The sequence below is a fragment of the Rhamphochromis longiceps genome, linkage group LG4, assembly GCF_057381845.1.
Source record: "Rhamphochromis longiceps isolate RC_006_pf linkage group LG4, R_longiceps_female_GT1.1, whole genome shotgun sequence".
Taxonomy (NCBI): Eukaryota; Metazoa; Chordata; class Actinopteri; order Cichliformes; family Cichlidae; genus Rhamphochromis; species Rhamphochromis longiceps.
In genome coordinates, this window is record NC_140560.1 from 30,715,171 (window position 1) to 30,733,326 (window position 18,156).

The 18,156-nt window shown below is 37.8% G+C and overlaps 2 protein-coding genes and 1 long non-coding RNA gene across 4 annotated transcripts; 2 read left to right on the plus strand and 1 right to left on the minus strand.

Moving 5' to 3' along the window:
- The first annotated feature begins 432 nt into the window (after nt 1-432).
- LOC146672002 (uncharacterized) lies at nt 433-4,990 on the plus strand. The gene is made up of 4 exons (XR_014911617.1): nt 433-774; nt 1,309-1,355; nt 1,727-1,819; nt 3,591-4,990. It is a non-coding gene; the product is annotated as an uncharacterized LOC146672002 (long non-coding RNA).
- Nucleotides 4,991-8,024: 3,034 nt separating this feature from the next.
- On the minus strand, nt 8,025-11,776 carry nkiras2 (NFKB inhibitor interacting Ras-like 2). 2 transcript variants are annotated; one of them, XM_085404455.1, is made up of 4 exons: nt 11,687-11,776; nt 11,124-11,246; nt 10,485-10,726; nt 8,025-9,523 (listed from the first exon to the last, which is right to left on the minus strand). In XM_085404455.1, the coding sequence occupies exons 2-4, from the start codon at nt 11,215-11,217 to the stop codon at nt 9,281-9,283; spliced, it is 579 nt and encodes a 192-aa protein (XP_085260581.1). In that variant the 5' UTR covers nt 11,218-11,246; nt 11,687-11,776; the 3' UTR covers nt 8,025-9,280. The 2 variants fall into 2 exon arrangements, with proteins under 2 accessions (XP_085260581.1, XP_085260582.1); XM_085404456.1 differs by having other exon boundaries at nt 11,124-11,278; nt 11,687-11,721.
- dnajc7 (DnaJ (Hsp40) homolog, subfamily C, member 7) lies at nt 11,713-17,913 on the plus strand. Its single transcript, XM_085404452.1, has 14 exons — nt 11,713-11,840; nt 12,574-12,662; nt 12,805-12,929; nt 13,318-13,431; nt 13,689-13,763; nt 13,913-14,031; nt 14,516-14,669; nt 14,800-14,964; nt 15,083-15,174; nt 15,334-15,407; nt 15,567-15,713; nt 16,054-16,206; nt 16,329-16,391; nt 16,511-17,913. Exons 1-14 carry the CDS (start codon nt 11,713-11,715, stop codon nt 16,546-16,548), a joined length of 1,536 nt encoding a protein of 511 aa, XP_085260578.1. The 3' UTR covers nt 16,549-17,913.
- The last annotated feature ends 243 nt before the right edge of the window (nt 17,914-18,156 follow it).

Sequence of the window (18,156 nt, forward strand, 5' to 3'; positions counted from 1 at the left end):
TTTAGGTAGTCACTGACTGCCAAAGATTTTCGTCCAAGTATTAAAAACAATTCTTATATCTAAAATTATGTTAGTGTGGCCAATTAAAAATGTCTCCAACTTCTAAAAATCTGTACATCAATCACATTGGTTGTTTGATTTAACACCCGCTTATGTTGTGTACTGAGGCAAAATTACAAGTTCAAAACTCATGGACTTAACCGGAAACCCTCCCATGAAACACAGAGTGGAATTTATTGATTTACATCGGCAGAAAACTTTGTGCCTCACATAGACAAAAACTGCCTTTAAAAAACAATGTCTGTCTTCAGTAAACAAAAGTGTTTGCTACGTAGTTTTTGGTTATAGGCTAAAGTGCAAATCCTGTCTCAATCTATTCACATAGTTCAGAACATAACTGCAGAAAATCAATTGCTGCTTTTTGTTTTTATTGTGCTGGACAAACTTGACTCTATGATGTGGATTCCAGTATGTCCAGATGTATATACACTCAAAAAAGTGAAATTTGGTGGTTATTGCATTTACAAGACTCTAACATGTAATTTGAACACAATGAATTTATGTTTCTAAGGTGAACGTAATAAAATCATATAAGATCTACAAGAAATTTACCAACTTAGCGCCTCTTAAATTTATTCTTGTTGATATGACATGATAAAATCTAACAAGAGTGGTTAGCTGCCTTAAAGACTCGCGATATCACAAGATCACGTGAGATTCTAAACAACAAGAGGCAGGAAAGCACATGGTTTGCTTCACGGTCATCTTGGAAAGGTAAGAGTGAATCTATCTTCATCCATCTTGATGAAAATACTTTTTGCACAAAGGTATCATTAGTTTGTCGATTCTTTTCAGTTCTATTTATTCACATTTGTTTTTTTGTTTTTAAAAAAAAAATCTGTTTGTTTATGCCATTCTAGCTAGCTAACACGTTAGTGCAAGAATATAGCACAATGTCATGCTAGCATGATAGCCTAATATGAAAGACTTAGCTACTCCAAATATAGATATTGTTTATAACTTAACCTCTGCACATAAGCTAGTTTGGCTCTACCACAGAGACTGTTGTGATAAATTTACATTTTACGTGTGGGTTGTTGAAATTTGTAAGTTTGTAAGTTGCAACTGATGGACAGTGGTTTGTTTAACAATTTATGTGTTTTTAGTACACTGAGGAGGAAAGACAAAACATGAACAGATATGTTTTCCTGTTTTTTAATTTTTTTGAAATTAAATATTTTTCTACTTAATAAAGTTGGAGACTTGCAGTTCCCTCCTGTAAAGATAATAAATGTTTAATCTTATCAGGTGGTGAAAGGTCTGGAGAGCTGGCAGGCCAGTTCATCAAATTCATGGTGAGCTAATATTTTTCTTAAAAATTATCACATTCCCATGTTAAAAATGTAATATATTCATTTGTAAGTGACATATAGTTTTGAGACCAAGAAACCATTGCATTCTGATTTTATGTACACATCATCTAAACTTTCTTGAATTGGGGGTATGGCATGATTAAATTAATACACAAATTACAAAACAATATTAAAATGACAGACTTGTCTAAAATGCATAAATACTATTTGAAAAGATTAAGACCGTAAAACAATAGCCTCTGTATTTCTCATAAATTCCTGGTAATTCAACTAAAAGTTCTTTAATCCCACTGCTAGGTCGTTGAGATGGATTTCCGTATATATTTGTTTTTTTTCCCCCTCTGTGTATGAAGACTGATGCTGTTGAAATCAGAAGAGAATACATCGCCAAAGGTCTTTGCGTGTACCTGAATGAAGATCCTGAGAAGCTGGTGAAGAATTACCTGGTATTTTAACTTGCCTGTATCCTTAACTAAGGAGATGATCAAAGATAAGCTTGAACTACATACAAAAAGTTTCAGGGGATGGGGTTTTCCTATAAATTACCGGTGGCTGTAAAAAATACCTTTTAAAATAGGAAAAGTAAGAGCTTTAAGTTTCTCACTGGATACTACACACACCATTTTTGAGTGTTTTATACTATCATTATTATAATATCATTATAATAACCTCATTCATACACACATTCATAAAAGATTTTTATGTAACATTTACACTTCAATGGATGTATCAGGAGCAACTTGGGGTTCAGTATGTTACCCATTGATAGTTTTAGTATCAGATTAGAGAAGCCAGGGATTAAACCAGTAGACAACTTGCTCTACCTCCTGTGCCACAGTCACCCCTATTAGGGCTGCTCGATTATGGCAAAAATGATAATCACAATTATTTTCACTGAAATTGAGATCACGATTATTTGACGATATTTATTTAACCCTTTAAGACCTACTATAGAACCAAGTCCACCAGAGCTTATATTATTTTTTTTTACATGCTGTAGTGCCATTTGTGGGAGCATTTCAAGTTGCTATACATCAATACAACTGTTATAGCCCATATTTTAATAATATGTATGCATTAAGTCCATAGTAATTACATAAATTGCAAAAAAGTGCAATAAACTAAAAAAAATTGAAAATCGCTTTTGTTTTGTTTACATATATTTCTACTTGGAGAAATTTAAGAGGTTTATCCCTCAAAACTTTAAATACAATAAAGTTGCAAAAAATAGTTTCCCACCACAGGAAATTTATTTTAAGTGTCTTCATAGTTTTATTTTGGAGATACAGCAATTTTTATATACTGCAGGAAAAACAAAAAACAATCCTATGATGCAAATTTGCAAAGAAAACAGCATGTGCATCATTTCACTGTGGGAAGTGTTACGAACAGCTGATAGGAACGGCAAAGCCTGTTTCTGGAATATTATGTTTTTGTTCCTGCAAGCGCTTTTTATGCAATTTTTGCAAAGCTATATGTGGAACGAAACCGTGACCGAGGACAAGCTGATGGCATAAGATGTAAGTACAACTCCTCCGGTTTCATATGCAAAACAAATTATTGCGCTAGCTTACACGGTTCGGGTTCTACAGGGATTTAAAAATAGTTACGCAAAACGGAGCGTGCTGCTCTGACCGGCTTTAAAGGGTTAACAATGACTTTAAAAAAATAATATAAAATGGTGTGCAACACCACTGAAGTTTTTTTTTTTTTTAAACTCTCTTTTCAACCAACGGCAGTCACTCTCCAAATAACTTCTGCTTAGCTTTCCGAGCTTCCCTCGGGTCCTCTTAATCAGCGGTCTCCAACCTTTTTTGCGCCACGGACCGGTTTATGCCCGACAATATTTTCACGGACCGGCCTTTAAGGTGTCGCGGATAAATGAGGGAGGGGCTAATAATCGGCTCAGTCATTTTTAATGATCGTTGAAAGCCCAGATCGTAATCGTGATTAAAATTCGATTAATTGAGCAGCCCTAACCCCTATCACAAGATTTTGAAAGACAGGACATTGTTGAGGTATTGAATGAACTTCTCATGAGTCAGGAAAAATATCGGGCAGTCAATTTTGATTACATTTACATTATTATAAGGCTTGAATGAATAAAGCTTTTAGGTATTTTACATTAATGTAAAACAGATATTTACTTTTAAAACTGTTTGCAATGGACATTAGTGAGAAATCATTATCTCTTTTTTGTTTGTTTTATTGTCACAGGAAGTTGATAAAAAGCATCGCCACTGCCATAGCAGAGACAGTCTTTGGAATCTGTGTCATTCGGTCAGAGGGTGCGGAGCCTGGCGATGACCCTCAGGATGTTGTGATTGTTCTAGAGGGGGTGGAAGTGATGGGTGAGTTGGGCAATGTAGTTTTTGCAGTGACAATGTTGCTTGGTCTGGTCTATTCACTGAACCTGAGCTACCCTCTGGAACTCAGGTACACCTTTGAGGTCCTGCAGAAGATTCTTATGGAATTAGATGCACACGAACTATCCAACAGCACACAAAGTACAGGTTCTCAAAACACTATTTTCTCGTTGAGAAATGTTCCCATTACAACAGCTACACCATGTATCTGGACCATGAACCTAAAATAATTGCAGATATTTTCTTTTTTGAAAGTGCATCTGTTGACCTTCAAAGTAGTTGTATTGGTCATCGGAAAATCACCTGCTTCAGCCATTCATTGTTGTTAAAAAATTGTTTTAACAGGTTAACTTTCCACTTTGTCCACTACTTTTTTTCTGTTATGTAACTTGTACTTGCATTTCATGTATTCTTTATACATTATGTGAAATTTGCTATAAATTCAATAAATTGGAGAAAACAAAAAGATGTGTATGACAAATTTTTATTTACCTTTTAGATGTAATAGTGAAATGTATGTTAACCAGACTCTAGACTTTGTTAAATGCTCCAAAAAATTACTCTTTAAATTAACTTAAAATAATCATGGAAAGAATTTCCACGTGATTAAATTGCTTTCTATTAGCATTAAAGACTTGTGTTGGAATAACTTAATTTGTATGAGTTGGTTCAACTCAATTAACTTAAGCTGGGACCAAATTTAGTAAATTAGTTGGAGAAAACCTACTGAATTGAGTTGGAACAAAACTCTTTAAGTTGGATCAACACTATTAAAATATATTGGATCAAAATGCAGTAAATACGTTGATTCATCAATCTTTAATTAAGTTGGTCCAACTTGAGTGCATTAAGTTGGAGTAACAGAATTGCATAATGCTAAAATAAAGCAATTTAATCACGTGGAAATTCTTTCCATGATTTTTTTATGTTCATTTAAAGAGTTATTTTTTTGAGTGTAGATCCTAGTGTGATGTTAAAAAAAGTGTATGTTTCTGTTCTGTGTACTGTTTGTTTGTATATGTGTTTTTCTGGCTGCTGTTACAACCAAATTTCAATTAAAGGATTATTCTATCTTATTCTACAGTTCCTTACAGTGACCACTGGAGGGCACCAAATTCTCCTATTTCAGTGTGTATGTTTCAACACTAGCATCCCCAGGCTTCTACCTTTCTACCTATAAAACCCGGAGAGCAGCCAAATGGCTTTTAGCTAAGCTTTAGCTTCAGCCAAGTGGGAGCTAAATTGGCTAGTCATTCATATGTATATTGGGTCGTTATCTGGGAATTCTGGAGGGAGGGGAGTGGGGGTGTGTGATTGAGGGCGTGGGGGAGCTGCTAAAAGCTGTGCACTTCCTTTTGTGTTTCATCTTGATGCATTCTCAATCATCCAGGGAAATAAATCTCCAAAAGTCACCAACTTGGAGTGTTTCAGTTTGCCATCTTAGGGAGAAATCAACACACATGGGTGTATGTCCTTTGTTGCTCAGATTTATTGATAAAAACAGTACAAAAAACCAACCATTTGTACACATATTTACAAATAATAATAAAAAGTGAGTGAGTACAAACAATTCAACATTTTCAGCAATCACTCACAATCCTGGCACTGCCATGGTATCTGTAGTCTGCATTTACCACATGTGTATCTTTTGCAGTGAACACATCGCACAGTGGCATGATTGTTCTTGCAGTTGTGTTTGACCTGACACGTGGCTCTTTTTCCAGGGCTAGGTGTGGAGGGTTGTGTCCGAAGCAACTGTTCTTTTCTTGCCTTCTTCGCAGCTACATGAGAGCGAGCCAACTCTGTTGCAAGCGCCACCAGGAAGTCCACCCGTCTTTCCTTCGTCCCGGTGCATGCTTGATACAGCACATGTGCATTCAGTGCTGCCATGTCAATCATGTTATAAAACACGGCGACTGGCCAGCACCGTGTTCCTTTGCGGACAGTGTACTCCCGAACCATCTGGTCCATCACATCCACTGTGCGATGTGTTCACTGCAAAAGATACACATGTGGTAAATGCAGACTACAGATACCATGGCAGTGCCAGGATTGTGAGTGATTGCTGAAAATGTTGAATTGTTTGTACTCACTCACTTTTTATTATTATTTGTAAATATGTGTACAAATGGTTGGTTTTTTGTACTGTTTTTATCAATAAATCTGAGCAACAAAGGACATACACCCATGTGTGTTGATTTCTCCCTAAGATGGCAAACTGAAACACTCCAAGTTGGTGACTTTTGGAGATTTATTTCCCTGGATGATTGAGAATGCATCAAGATGAAACACAAAAGGAAGTGCACAGCTTTTAGCAGCTCCCCCACGCCCTCAATCACACACCCCCACTCCCCTCCCTCCAGAATTCCCAGATAACGACCCAATATACATATGAATGACTAGCCAATTTAGCTTCCACTTGGCTGAAGCTAAAGCCTAGCTAAAAGCCATTTGGCTGCTCTCCGGGTTTTAAAGGTAGAAAACGCCAAATGGCGATCCGTGGGGGTTTAAGTGTCAATCAAGGACTGCACAGTCCCTGATTTCAATGGTACGTTGGTCTATGTAGGTTCTCATTCATGCAAGTCGTGGCGGTCTTAAGCAGTGTTGGTCAAGTTACTTGAAAAAAGTAATCAGTAACTAATTACTGATTACTTCCCCAAAAAAGTAATCCCGTTACTTTACTGATTACTTATTTTCAAAAGTAATTAATTACTTAGTTACTTTTTAAAAACACGATTTACAACCTGAAGAGGTGATAAAGCATAGATCTTTCAGCCCAATTCTACTTTTTCTGCATAATCCATCATACAAAATGTAATCAAATGGAGAGGTACCTTTTGATAAAAACTTGTTTTATCAGTTTTAATCTTTTAACTTTATGCATCAAGCAAAATTTTAATTATATGCAACATTCTCTGACTTGAATAAATTAGTTTAACATTTAAACCTATTTTCTGCACATTCCAGCACATAAAATAAAATATTTTTTGTGTTTACACTCACTCTTTCAAATAGATGCAAGTAAAACACAGCAGAAAATAAATAAAGTCAAAGACTCAGCGGTCCCGTTGCTCTATTTTCACCTGTAAAGCAGAACTGCGGTAGGCGGAGGTTTACCCTGGTGCAGGTGTGCCACGGTCAGTTGAAGAATCCGCGAGTTTCTCTGTGAGTTTCCCATTACGTCATTGCGCACTCGGTGCTTGCTTGGAAGGGGTTTTTTCGCTGTAAAAAGAAGTTTTCTTCCCACGCACGATGGACACTAATGTTTTTGTCACTTTTTATGGAATCAAACTCAAAGTAAGGTCAATACTTCCACGCTTTAAACGCTGCACGCTCATACTCTCTCCCACAATCGATATATGATCCATTGTTGATCTGCACACAGCTGTTGTCACTAACGACGCACTCGCTTACATCACTGTCGTGAGACATTCTCGCAAAAATCACGGTTTTAGTAACGCAGCGTTTCTACGGGAAAGTAACGGTAATCTAATTACCGTTTTTGCAATAGTAATCCCTTACTTTACTCATTATTTGAAAAAGTAATCAGATTACAGTAACGCGTTACTGCCCATCTCTGGTCTTAAGTGCTTGAGTTGAAGGGAGCTGCATTTTTTAAGCTTCTCCAAGCAGGCTCACCTCTCATCTAAAAAGTCTCTCCAGTTCTAAAAGCCCACAGTCACATTGATAATCATTGACCCACCCTGTCACTCACATTTAAGTCCACCAGCTCTAAGGCACTCTCGAGAGGCGTTTCAACCCACACTCATGTAACCTAAAGGACTCCAATTAGAGGTGAAACATCTTAAAGGCGTGGGCAATTAATTTTCCTAAGGGGCCACATGAGAAACTGGGACTGTTGTGGAGTGCCACCCACATCACTCGTGGTCCTTCAAATGCCATGAGTCTATTTTCAAGTGTGTGAAGACAACAAACATGTTTTAACTGATATTAGATGTGACTTGTGATAATCAATTAGCTACAGTTGAAAGTCAAATGAAAGTAGGGTCTTTTTACAAAACCATGTGAAAAATCCTGTTTAACCACAAGATCAGAAACTTCTGCAATAAAATAAGTGACAGCAGAGGTTGCTTTTACTCAAAATTTCTAAATCAGATTAAATCTTCAGTCTTCAATTCCAGCTTCTGTTTTTTGAGTTTTACATCTTACTGACACAATTTTGTAAATAGAAAAGTAGAAATAAGAAGAACGGTGCAGAAAATAGCAAACAGAAAAATAGAATGACACCTGTTCTATGTTGAATTACCTAACCCACAACCACAAATTCTAATTAGGCACAGTCAAAGGCTTTAATCTGTTTACAAAACATGCAAACATCTCAAAAAAAGCACATTTTCAGGATATTTATACATAAAGGTTAATCTTCACAAGAAAAAAAAGCTGCATGATATAGTGTTGACAGACCCTGGAACTGACAAATTTTCACATTTCCCCATTTTAGTGAAACTAACATTAAAAGCTGCTCATACATGACTTCATGCTACACCAGTCCAGTGATAGGTTCTACTTTACACCTCAGAAGAAAAAAAAACCCAATACACCGATTTCATCAGTGACGAATGAATCGTGTTGACATTGAAATGGAATTTAACTAAATCGAGTGTTCTCTTTTACATGCAACAAGAAAAAGTAGCACTTCAGCCTGCAGAAACACTGAAATATCATCTGACCATCTTGTAGTCAGACTCATCACACCCGTACAGAAAGCTAAATGTGATAAAGAATCTGAGTGATTCACGTGACAATATTAAACAGTAAATCTCAGCAACAAACGTGTAAGGTGTAACAAATCTCCACATCAACAGACAGGACAGTTTATGTACAATATAAATAATGCATCTATGAAACCCTTTCAGTCATCATTCCTTTTCCAATATGATATTCAGCATTTGTGTGATGCAGTTATTGGGTAACATTTGAAACTGCTGCCATTTTTGGTTCAGTCCGTGTATACATTTAGTGCACAGGTTTACCGAAAGAAAGAAAAAAGTAGCCAGTGTACAAACTATGTGTAAGGTCCTTCGTCATCATTACAGTGAGCCTCAAGTGACTATGATAGCTTAAATCTCTGGAATCTCAAATATAAACTGAGATCAAAATGATGATTGTCAGTAGATCAAGAGCTACAGTATGTAGCTCTAAATCACACAGTCTATCGCACATGTTTATCAATGCAGGTGAAACAGTTTGAACATTTTTCTACCTGGAAAAAATGGGAATTATTTGAGAACGGGAAATGTGATACATATACAGATGACAGAGACATAAAGAATTTACAAAAATCATAATAGTTAAGAATGTTGTTTTTAACAAATATGAAATGCAGGTGTTTTATTAATATTAACAGTGCTCTCTGTTTACAAAGATCCATACAATCATCCTGCCTTCCTTCTCAACATAATTTCTCTGCCTTCTCAAATTTTTACTAAGTCAATCCTTCATGTTGATAAAATATATATGTTTTAATAAAACAGGGTTTCCTTTAACATGCCTCCCCTTTCAAAAGCTGTTTCGGATATTTTAGCTATCTGTTGAACCACTGCCCTTATTCTTATTGCGGCTGAGAGGGAAAGTGGACTTGCTCTGTGGCTGGGTCATTTTGCTGGCGAGGTAGACAAAGGGTTCAATGAGTGTACGTCGGTCCACTACAGACACCTCCCACAGACGCACCTTCTCATTCTTCGCCCAATTCTGGGCCACGTTCAAGTCAACTCTCCTCTCTTCCTGCTTGTCCAGTTTATTACCCAGCACAACAATGGTTACCTATAGATCAGATTATCAAGTTAGTTCCACATTAGTCACTGTACAACTCTTCACATTGTGCTTCATGACAGCTGCTGTGGCTTCAGATACAGCAGATTGTCTGGTGAAAATTAAATATGACTGGGAGGAAACAATATTCAAATTAATAATTTAGAAATATCATCCCAGGACATAGGGCAGATGAATCAATATCTGGCATCTCTGGCTTGCTTGCTTCTTTAATATCCCAGAGACCTGTATCAGACCCAAAAAGCTCTCGAACTGCTGTGTCATGAATTTATAAAGGCTTGTCATCCCTCTTTAAGTGCACATTAATGAAACATGACCCCCAAAGCAAGGCTACAACAATGACTAAAGCCTGACAACTAATGTTACAATATTAAATAACAATGCATTCTGCATACTGGTGCAGAATATTCTGCAGCTTTATGTATTCTATATTGTACTGTTTTTATCCATCCATTTTCTTTCCCTTATCCAATTTAGGGGACAGCCTGGACAGGCCCTCAGTTTAACGCAAGGCAAATAGAGAGATAAACAACCAGTCACACTCACATTTACACATAATGGCAATTTAGAATCACCAATTAACCTAACTCATGCATGTCTTTGGACTGTGGGAAACTAGACAACCCAGAAAGAACCCAAGCAAAGATGGGCAGACAGTCACACAGAAAGGCTGGTGGATTAAAACCTAAGACCTCCTTACTGTGAAGCAACCGTGCTAATCACTACACCACCTATACTAAACCTTTTTATGTATATCTATTTATTAAAAAATAGTGATATATTAGATATCACATATATTAGATGAGCCACACTTTGAGCAGAATATTTATGAGGTTTTTAACAAACATAACTTCTTCTATTCTGAAATTACTAGAACAGAACAAGTAACTGTGAAGTGTACCAATCAAAACCCATGCCCTCACTATACACATTAATTGTATTTACTGCTTACCTCTTTCTTGTCTCTGTGGCGATCAATGTCTTTCTTAAGGGCCTCCATTCGTTTAAAGGACTCTTTACTATCAATGCTGTAGACTAGTACGAAGCCATCAGCAAAAGTGTAGTAATGTCGGGGAAACTCCATCCCATCCCGGAGTCCACGGGTGTCATAGAAGCGCACCTGCTCTCGTGTGCCACGGTCAGTTTCTATGGAGCCAATATAGATATCCTCAAGGGTCTCCATTGGCTCTGAACCTACCAAGAAATAAACAAAGGTGGACACAAATGATGTGATATGCTGCACAAATATTAAGATGACAACATGCGAGTCTTAGATGTTATAAACTTTTAATACAACTGTTATATACTGTTAACTCACCAAGCGTTGAGTTAATTCATTTAAACTTTATATAGCACCAAATCAATTTTGCTACGTTTTAATCACGATTTCAGTTACGATTACATACTGTCACATTAGTTATAAATAACTAATGGACGACAGAGAGAATACTCACTCAATAACATCAACACTACTGCAAGTCGACAACAAATTATATTATGCTTTGCTGCGATCACTCGGGGATAAACCACATTGACCATACATCATTTGACTCATTGAGGTAATATATGATAATGTAGGGAAGCGACATACCTGCAACATGATTGGCATACAGTAGTTGTTCTAACACAGCCGTTTTTCCTACTGCGGCTTGACCACAAACCACCACTTTACAGCTTTTACCCATGACGGTTTCTCACTCTCCAGTCCGAAAATCTGTTTAGGACAGAAGAAACAAAAAACAAAAACTACCCAATTGATCAAAGCCATTACTTAGAAACAATGCAAAACACAACAACACAGTACGCCTTATTTGGTTTCCTTTGTAGATAAACTGTGCTACTATGCACACTAGCTAACTTACAAGTTAGAAGAGCCCACTGGCAAAAAAAAAAAACCCTTTTATCTGACATAGTTATTTTAAGTTTTTGCGTCGCAAACGATAGCTAATTTGGAGACGTTTGTACAGAAAATAGCTTAGCATTAGCTTCGGGAAGACACAAAACCACTATATCACAAAACCAGCCATTAATGTTGCCTGTATATGACAAATGCTAGTAAAAACGTGTCTTCAAAAATACACACGCTGATACTTCTGGTTATTTTGCCGACATTTATTTGCTAATTGTCATAATTTCGCTTGAGAAAACGCTTACCTTCCCAAATGTGCTACTTCCTGTTTATGTTGTACGTAACGACTGCAGTATGTAGCCCCGCCTTTCTCATTGACGGCAAAATGGCGACGGAGAGCTGTGATGCTGTGAACATGGACCCTGACATGGAACTGCTCAGCGATGAAGAATTAGAAAGGTGGTGGAAATTACAGCTATGTTGTCAGCGAATGAAAAACGCGTATATCAAAGTCTTTTATTGATATGTGTGCTCAAAAGCCCCCGTCGTGTTAATTTTCTTGTCGCAACATGAGAGCTTACCAGCGCGCTACCGCTAACAGTTTAGCTAAATTTGGCCCTGGAAAGCATCTAGCTCGGTTGCCTTCCACTTTAGCTAGCCCTTGTGTTGGATTTCTGGGTTTCGTTCACAGTAACGTATGTAAGTTGGTGGTTAATCGTTAAGTGTGAAAGTTGATCGGAGTTAAGAGTTTTGCTTTCACATCCCAGAGATGACCAAAGCTGGCTAATTACTTAATGGCACCATTCAGTTAATGAGTGTTCGTGATGTGAAGTATGACAGGCCTCCAAAAAAAGTAACGGCAGTAGCCCTTCAGGATGGTGTCATATGTTCCTGGCTCAGTCTCATTGCTGCGTGTTGGCTGGGAATACGTGCACTCTGTCCTGCTAGTTTGACTTGTTCTATGTTTAGCTAACTCAGTCCAGCAAACTGTCAAATGCACATTGTGTCATTCTTTCTTTACTCGAAAACATGAATATGAAAAAAAGTAATTACCTACCTCTAGTCAAGAAACAATTCAGCAAGTCTACCTCTACTTATCTTACCACCTGTCATGTGTTTTTCTCTTCTCACTTGTTTTAGATTTGCCTGCAAGCTTTATTTGATTTCTTTCTTTTTGCCCATTTCTACACAGGGAAGCAGAGAGCTTCAAAGAACAAGGCAATGCTTTTTATGTCAAGAAGGATTATGCAGAAGCATTCAATTATTACACCAAGGCCATTGGTAATTCTTTCTAAACAATTTCAGTATATATTTCTGTGGATAGAAGCTATGCTAATTTCTCATGTGGATGAGAATTTTAACATTTGCATCCAACATGTCCCTGGTAGAATATTAATAAAATTTTCTTAATTTAACATAACAGATATGTGCCCAAAGAATGCAAGTTACTATGGAAATCGGGCAGCGACACTAATGATGTTGTGCCGGTATAGAGACGCTCTAGAGGATTGCCAGCAAGCAGTACGACTAGACAACACCTTCATCAAGGTGGGTTGAAGAATTAAAGAAATTCCATTCATATATAGATATATAGATATAGATATATAGATATATATAGATATAGATATATAGATAGTAGTGAGGATTTTCCTTTGTAAATATTTCTAACAAGCAATGGCTTTAGAGCAATACAGATTTTCACATAGACTGTAAAAGCTTTTGTTTATTGCAGATCTTGTATAAGTCACCAGTGGTCTATATCTGTAGTATTACAAGGCCAATAAACACATAAGCTCCAGCACTGTTGTTGGTTGTAGTCTAGTAATATATTACATAACAGATAAATATTTTAGAGGCAGTCATATATTTTTAATGATGTTGGTCATTACAGGGTATTATCACTTTAGGCTGTGAACTGTAAATCTTTTACTTACAGGGCCATCTGCGAGAGGGCAAGTGCCACCTGTTGCTTGGGAATGCTATGGCTGCCAGCCGCTGTTTCCAGAGAGTTCTAGAGCTGGAGTCAGACAACAGCCAGGCCCAGCAGGAGGTGAGTTGGCCTCAGTTGCAGAGAGCATGACCTAACAACTTGGACATGATTATCCACTATTAAATTGGCTTTGGCCAAGCCAGTGAAAATAAAGAGCAAAAAAAGGTTTGAATGGAAATCCAGTAGTAGTAGTTCACAATCACTTGTACTTATTCTGACCTGGATTTAATAAGCATGGCACTCAAGAGACTAGCAGTTTCTGAGAAGCACTGAAGTTCTTCCTCATGGTTACTGAATATCATAAATTCCTTTGGCAGGTGAAGAATGCAGAATCTATCCTTGAATATGAGAGAATGGCAGAGATTGGATTTGAGAAGAGAGATTTCAGGATGGTAAGCTACTCATTAGATACAGTTTTAGTTGTTTTTTTGTTTTGTGTGTGTGTGTTTTATTTGTGAGGTGTGTTATTTGTGAGGTGTATTATGTCATAAATACCTGCCAAGTCAAGCATCACGTACTGCAGGTATCTGCTTGTGTTTAGGTTGTCTTTTGCATGGACCGTGCCTTGGATTCTGCCTCCGCTTGTCACAAGTTCAAGATACTAAAAGCAGAGTGTTTAGCCCTGCTGGGGCGATACCCCGAGGCTCAGTCTGTAGCCAGGTAAGAATGCACACTTGAAAAGATTTATTTATTTTTTGACATTATTGTCAAAGGGATATAATGGGGGAAAAGTCACTGAGGTATGTAGTTGCCCTAACATGAAGTACAACAAAACAGTATGCCTTTCTCAGACAGGGCCACTGAAATGTGCAAGCAGTGATTTCCATGCAGGTTGAAGAACTGTCAGGATGAAAAATCACAGCTGGTCAGGGCACGGATCCTTAAATTTAATCACTCCAGTTTGCCTTGAACATGAAGATTCCTTGTTGTGTTTATATGTAGTGCTTACTATATGTTCTGAATAGTGGGAACAGCGATTGTCATGATTTGACTCTTCTGATCTTTACTAGGTTGTCTGCAATACATTAAACAGTTGAGTTTTCAGAAATGAACTTCTCCTTTGAAGATGGTGTAACAGTACATTTTTTAATGTGATTTACTCTTTTTAATTGCACTTTGCCTGTAATTATCTGTTTGTATCCAGTGATATTCTTCGAATGGACTCCACTAACGCGGACGCTCTGTACGTGCGTGGTCTTTGTCTGTACTATGAGGACTGCATTGATAAGGCTGTGCAGTTCTTTGTCCAGGCCCTGCGTATGGCTCCTGACCACGACAAGGCTCGGCTTGCGTGCAGAGTGAGTAACTCAGTAGCTAACAGCTAACACAAATTTAGCAGGGGGAAAAAAAATCTCCTTCACCAGTCTGCTTGAGGTTTCAGTTAGCTCAGAGGAGCTTTTAAAGCTGCTGTATGAATTTTCTACCCAGAATGCCAAAGCGCTAAAAGCCAAGAAGGAGGAAGGAAACAAGGCATTCAAGGAGGGAAACTATGAGGCAGCATGTGAGCTGTACTCTGAGGCGCTAACAATAGACCCTAATAACATCAAGACAAATGCCAAGCTGTACTGTAATAGAGCTACAGTCGGATCAAAGGTAAGACATAACATTAGTTTCATTAAAATATGTCAATTGTAGGCATACAGACACCACAGGTCACTACCTTTTCCTGTCTCTTTGCCTCACATGTTCACATTTTCTTTTTCTTTGAAAGCTCAAGAAACTAGAACAGGCCATTGAAGACTGCACGAAGGCCATCAAACTGGATGAGACCTACATCAAGGCCTATTTAAGGAGAGCACAGTGGTATGCCGAAGATTTTACTTTGTTGTTAGTAGACAGACCAACTTGTATGTCATTTGGTTTCTTTAAGCAGAAGCTTCACTTTTTTACCGACACTTTTGTATTTTATAGTTCAAATTGAGTAATGAATTGACTGAAAGACTTGTGCTTGGTGTCCTGCAGCTACATGGACACGGAGCAGTACGAAGAGGCAGTGCGGGACTATGAAAAGGTTTACCAGACAGAGAAGACAAAAGGTGGGGGCAGAGCAGATATTACCACCTCACAGTGCTCCTTTTCCACATATTGGCACCTTTGGACTAGTATTAAGTTGCCACTTTAGAGACATTACATAACTGTTTTTAATGCAATGCTTACTAATCTACATGCTGTGTGTTTTTGACTTTATTACCTAGAACACAAGCAACTCCTGAAGAATTCCCAGCTGGAACTGAAGAAAAGCAAACGGAAAGATTACTACAAAATCCTCGGGGTGGATAAGAACGCAACAGAAGAGGAGATCAAGAAAGCTTACCGCAAACGGGCACTTTTACATCACCCAGGTGCTTGATTTCTACGTAAAAAGAGAACTAAACATCACATCAATGAAGAGTCCTGAATTGTAGGGGGAAGTTTTTCTGCAGCAAATATGGCCATATAATTTCCAGTGAAAAGATATTTTAAAACATTATTTTAGGGAACTGTTTTTTTTTTTTTTTAATCTTATCTTTATTCAGACATTTGAAATGAAAATCAGTTTAGATAATCCTTCAAAATAACTGCCTAAATAAGTGACATGGGTGATTTTTGGTATGGCAGCTGAGCTGTGAGATTTGCTTCTAGAAGGACTTTGATTTAAATTACCAAATATAATACTGCTTTCATTTTTCCCCCTCCCTTTAGACCGTCACAGTGGAGCTAGTGCTGAGGTACAGAAGGAAGAGGAAAAGAAGTTTAAGGAAGTGGGCGAAGCTTTCAGCGTGCTTTCTGACGCAAAGAAAAAGTCTCGCTACGACACCGGACAGGATCTAGAGGATGACGGCATGAACATGGGAGGTGAGCATATGGGCCGACTTCAGTGTGTGAGGTCTCAAGGATGATCAGATTGAAATGATACGAGAAAATTCAGCCAGATAGTTCTGTGTTCATGTCGCTTCTTGTGTTTTCTTTCTTTCCAGATTTTGATGCCAACAACATTTTCAAGGCATTCTTTGGAGGTCCAGGGGGTTTTAGTTTCGAAGGTAACATATGTTCTGTTTGAAAGTAAAAATCTGTCCCTCTGCCAGCCATTTGGAAGGAGTCCCACAATCTGAGAATATCCTAAATGCGCTAATGGTTTTGTTTTTTTTATTATTTTCAGCATCTGGACCTGGAAATTTCTTCTTCCAGTTTGGTTAATTGGAAGAGTCGACTACCTAAACAGTTACTACATCAGGACTTTCCAACAATGTCAACCCCACAACCCATCATCTGTATTTAATAACTGACTGATTTGCAAGTCAGTTTCCTGTATATGCCATTGACTGAATGAATGCAACCCAATGCAGCAAATGCCCGTCTAGCAAAGGACACCAAGTTGGCTCAAACTGAGTTGGTAGTTTTACTGGTTTTGGATTTAGTTTTCTTCCTTCCAGAATTAAACAAACTTGAAAGTCGGTAATGGCTAACAACACTGGTCCAAATAGTCTGGATTTTTCAAATAGGAAAGATTGCACAGCTATTATATTAGAGCTTTTAGGGATCCATGCAGGAAGTGCCATCCTGGGGAAAACTCTCGAGCAAGCTATTATCCTGCTCATCTCAACTTACTGCTGAGGGGGGGTATTCTCTGCATGACAGTTAATAACTTGCTCAGTGATTTGTGATGGAAATCACTGAGCAAGCTGCACCATCCCCGTTTTTTTTTTTTTTTTTTTGACGAATCTGTCACACAGACAGTTGGCTGCTACGAATTCGCACTGAAAACTGCCTCCTTGTCATAAGCCTTTGGGAGCACTCAATCTTCTTTTTTTAAGTTGACAACAGCTGGAGTCTAGACCTACGCATGTAATTCAGCCGAAGCACACTAGAAAGGCGGCAGAGGAGACGGCCGTGCTGGTTTTGTTGTCAGCAAAGTCTCCGTCCCTTTTGTTGTTTCACATTTGATGTTGCCATTCACAGATTGCTGCATTGTACATTTTACTGGAATGTAAAGTGTTGATTTGTGATAATAGTTGAGTTTCTTTTTTTCCATTTTTTTATCGTCATAATGTATATTTATTGTAAATTTGCTGTCTGATATAAACGTCAGCGTAAGATGAAGATGCTCTTCTCCTAAGATTGAAAGAGGCACCCACCATGAACACTACGTTGGGAAAAAAAATAACCAAAAAACCTCAGGAAGATGATTGGTTTGCTAGATCTGCATGGCATTTTAAGCTCAAATCGATTACAGTATACAGTAGAGGTTATTTGACATTGAAGCTGTCTAATTTTATTCAATGCAAGGTGGAGGCATCGAGCAAAAGTGACAACTTTATTGCTCCACATAAAGTGAAATCTGTTTGCTATTGTCCAAAATGTTCAGGTGCTGTGTGATGATTGAAACGTAGGAATGTTTAATCATTTCCCCATTAGTCCATTGGTGCACTTGAGTATGAAGAGTGTCCTCATTTTGCTCTGATTGTTTTTGCTCTTTATGGTGAGAGTGAGACCATCCACTCTTTTCCCTGGAAAAGTACCAGCCATGACAATAAAGTTGGCCTCCTCTGGGTTTCCCCTAGATTGATATCTTTCTTTTGTTTGGAATCATTAGTTTAGAAGTATTGCATAAAGATACCGTGTGGTTTTACAGATTGCTGTGGGAGTGAGTCCTGCAATCTGGTATCATGCCAAAAAAGTGATGTCCTGTATTTGCCAGAAAAGAATGATGTATCTCGTGAATAGAGCTGCAAACAGTTATTGGGGAAAGTGACTTTTATATGTCTTATTTGTTCTAGTAAAATTTCACGGACATTAAAAATGTCT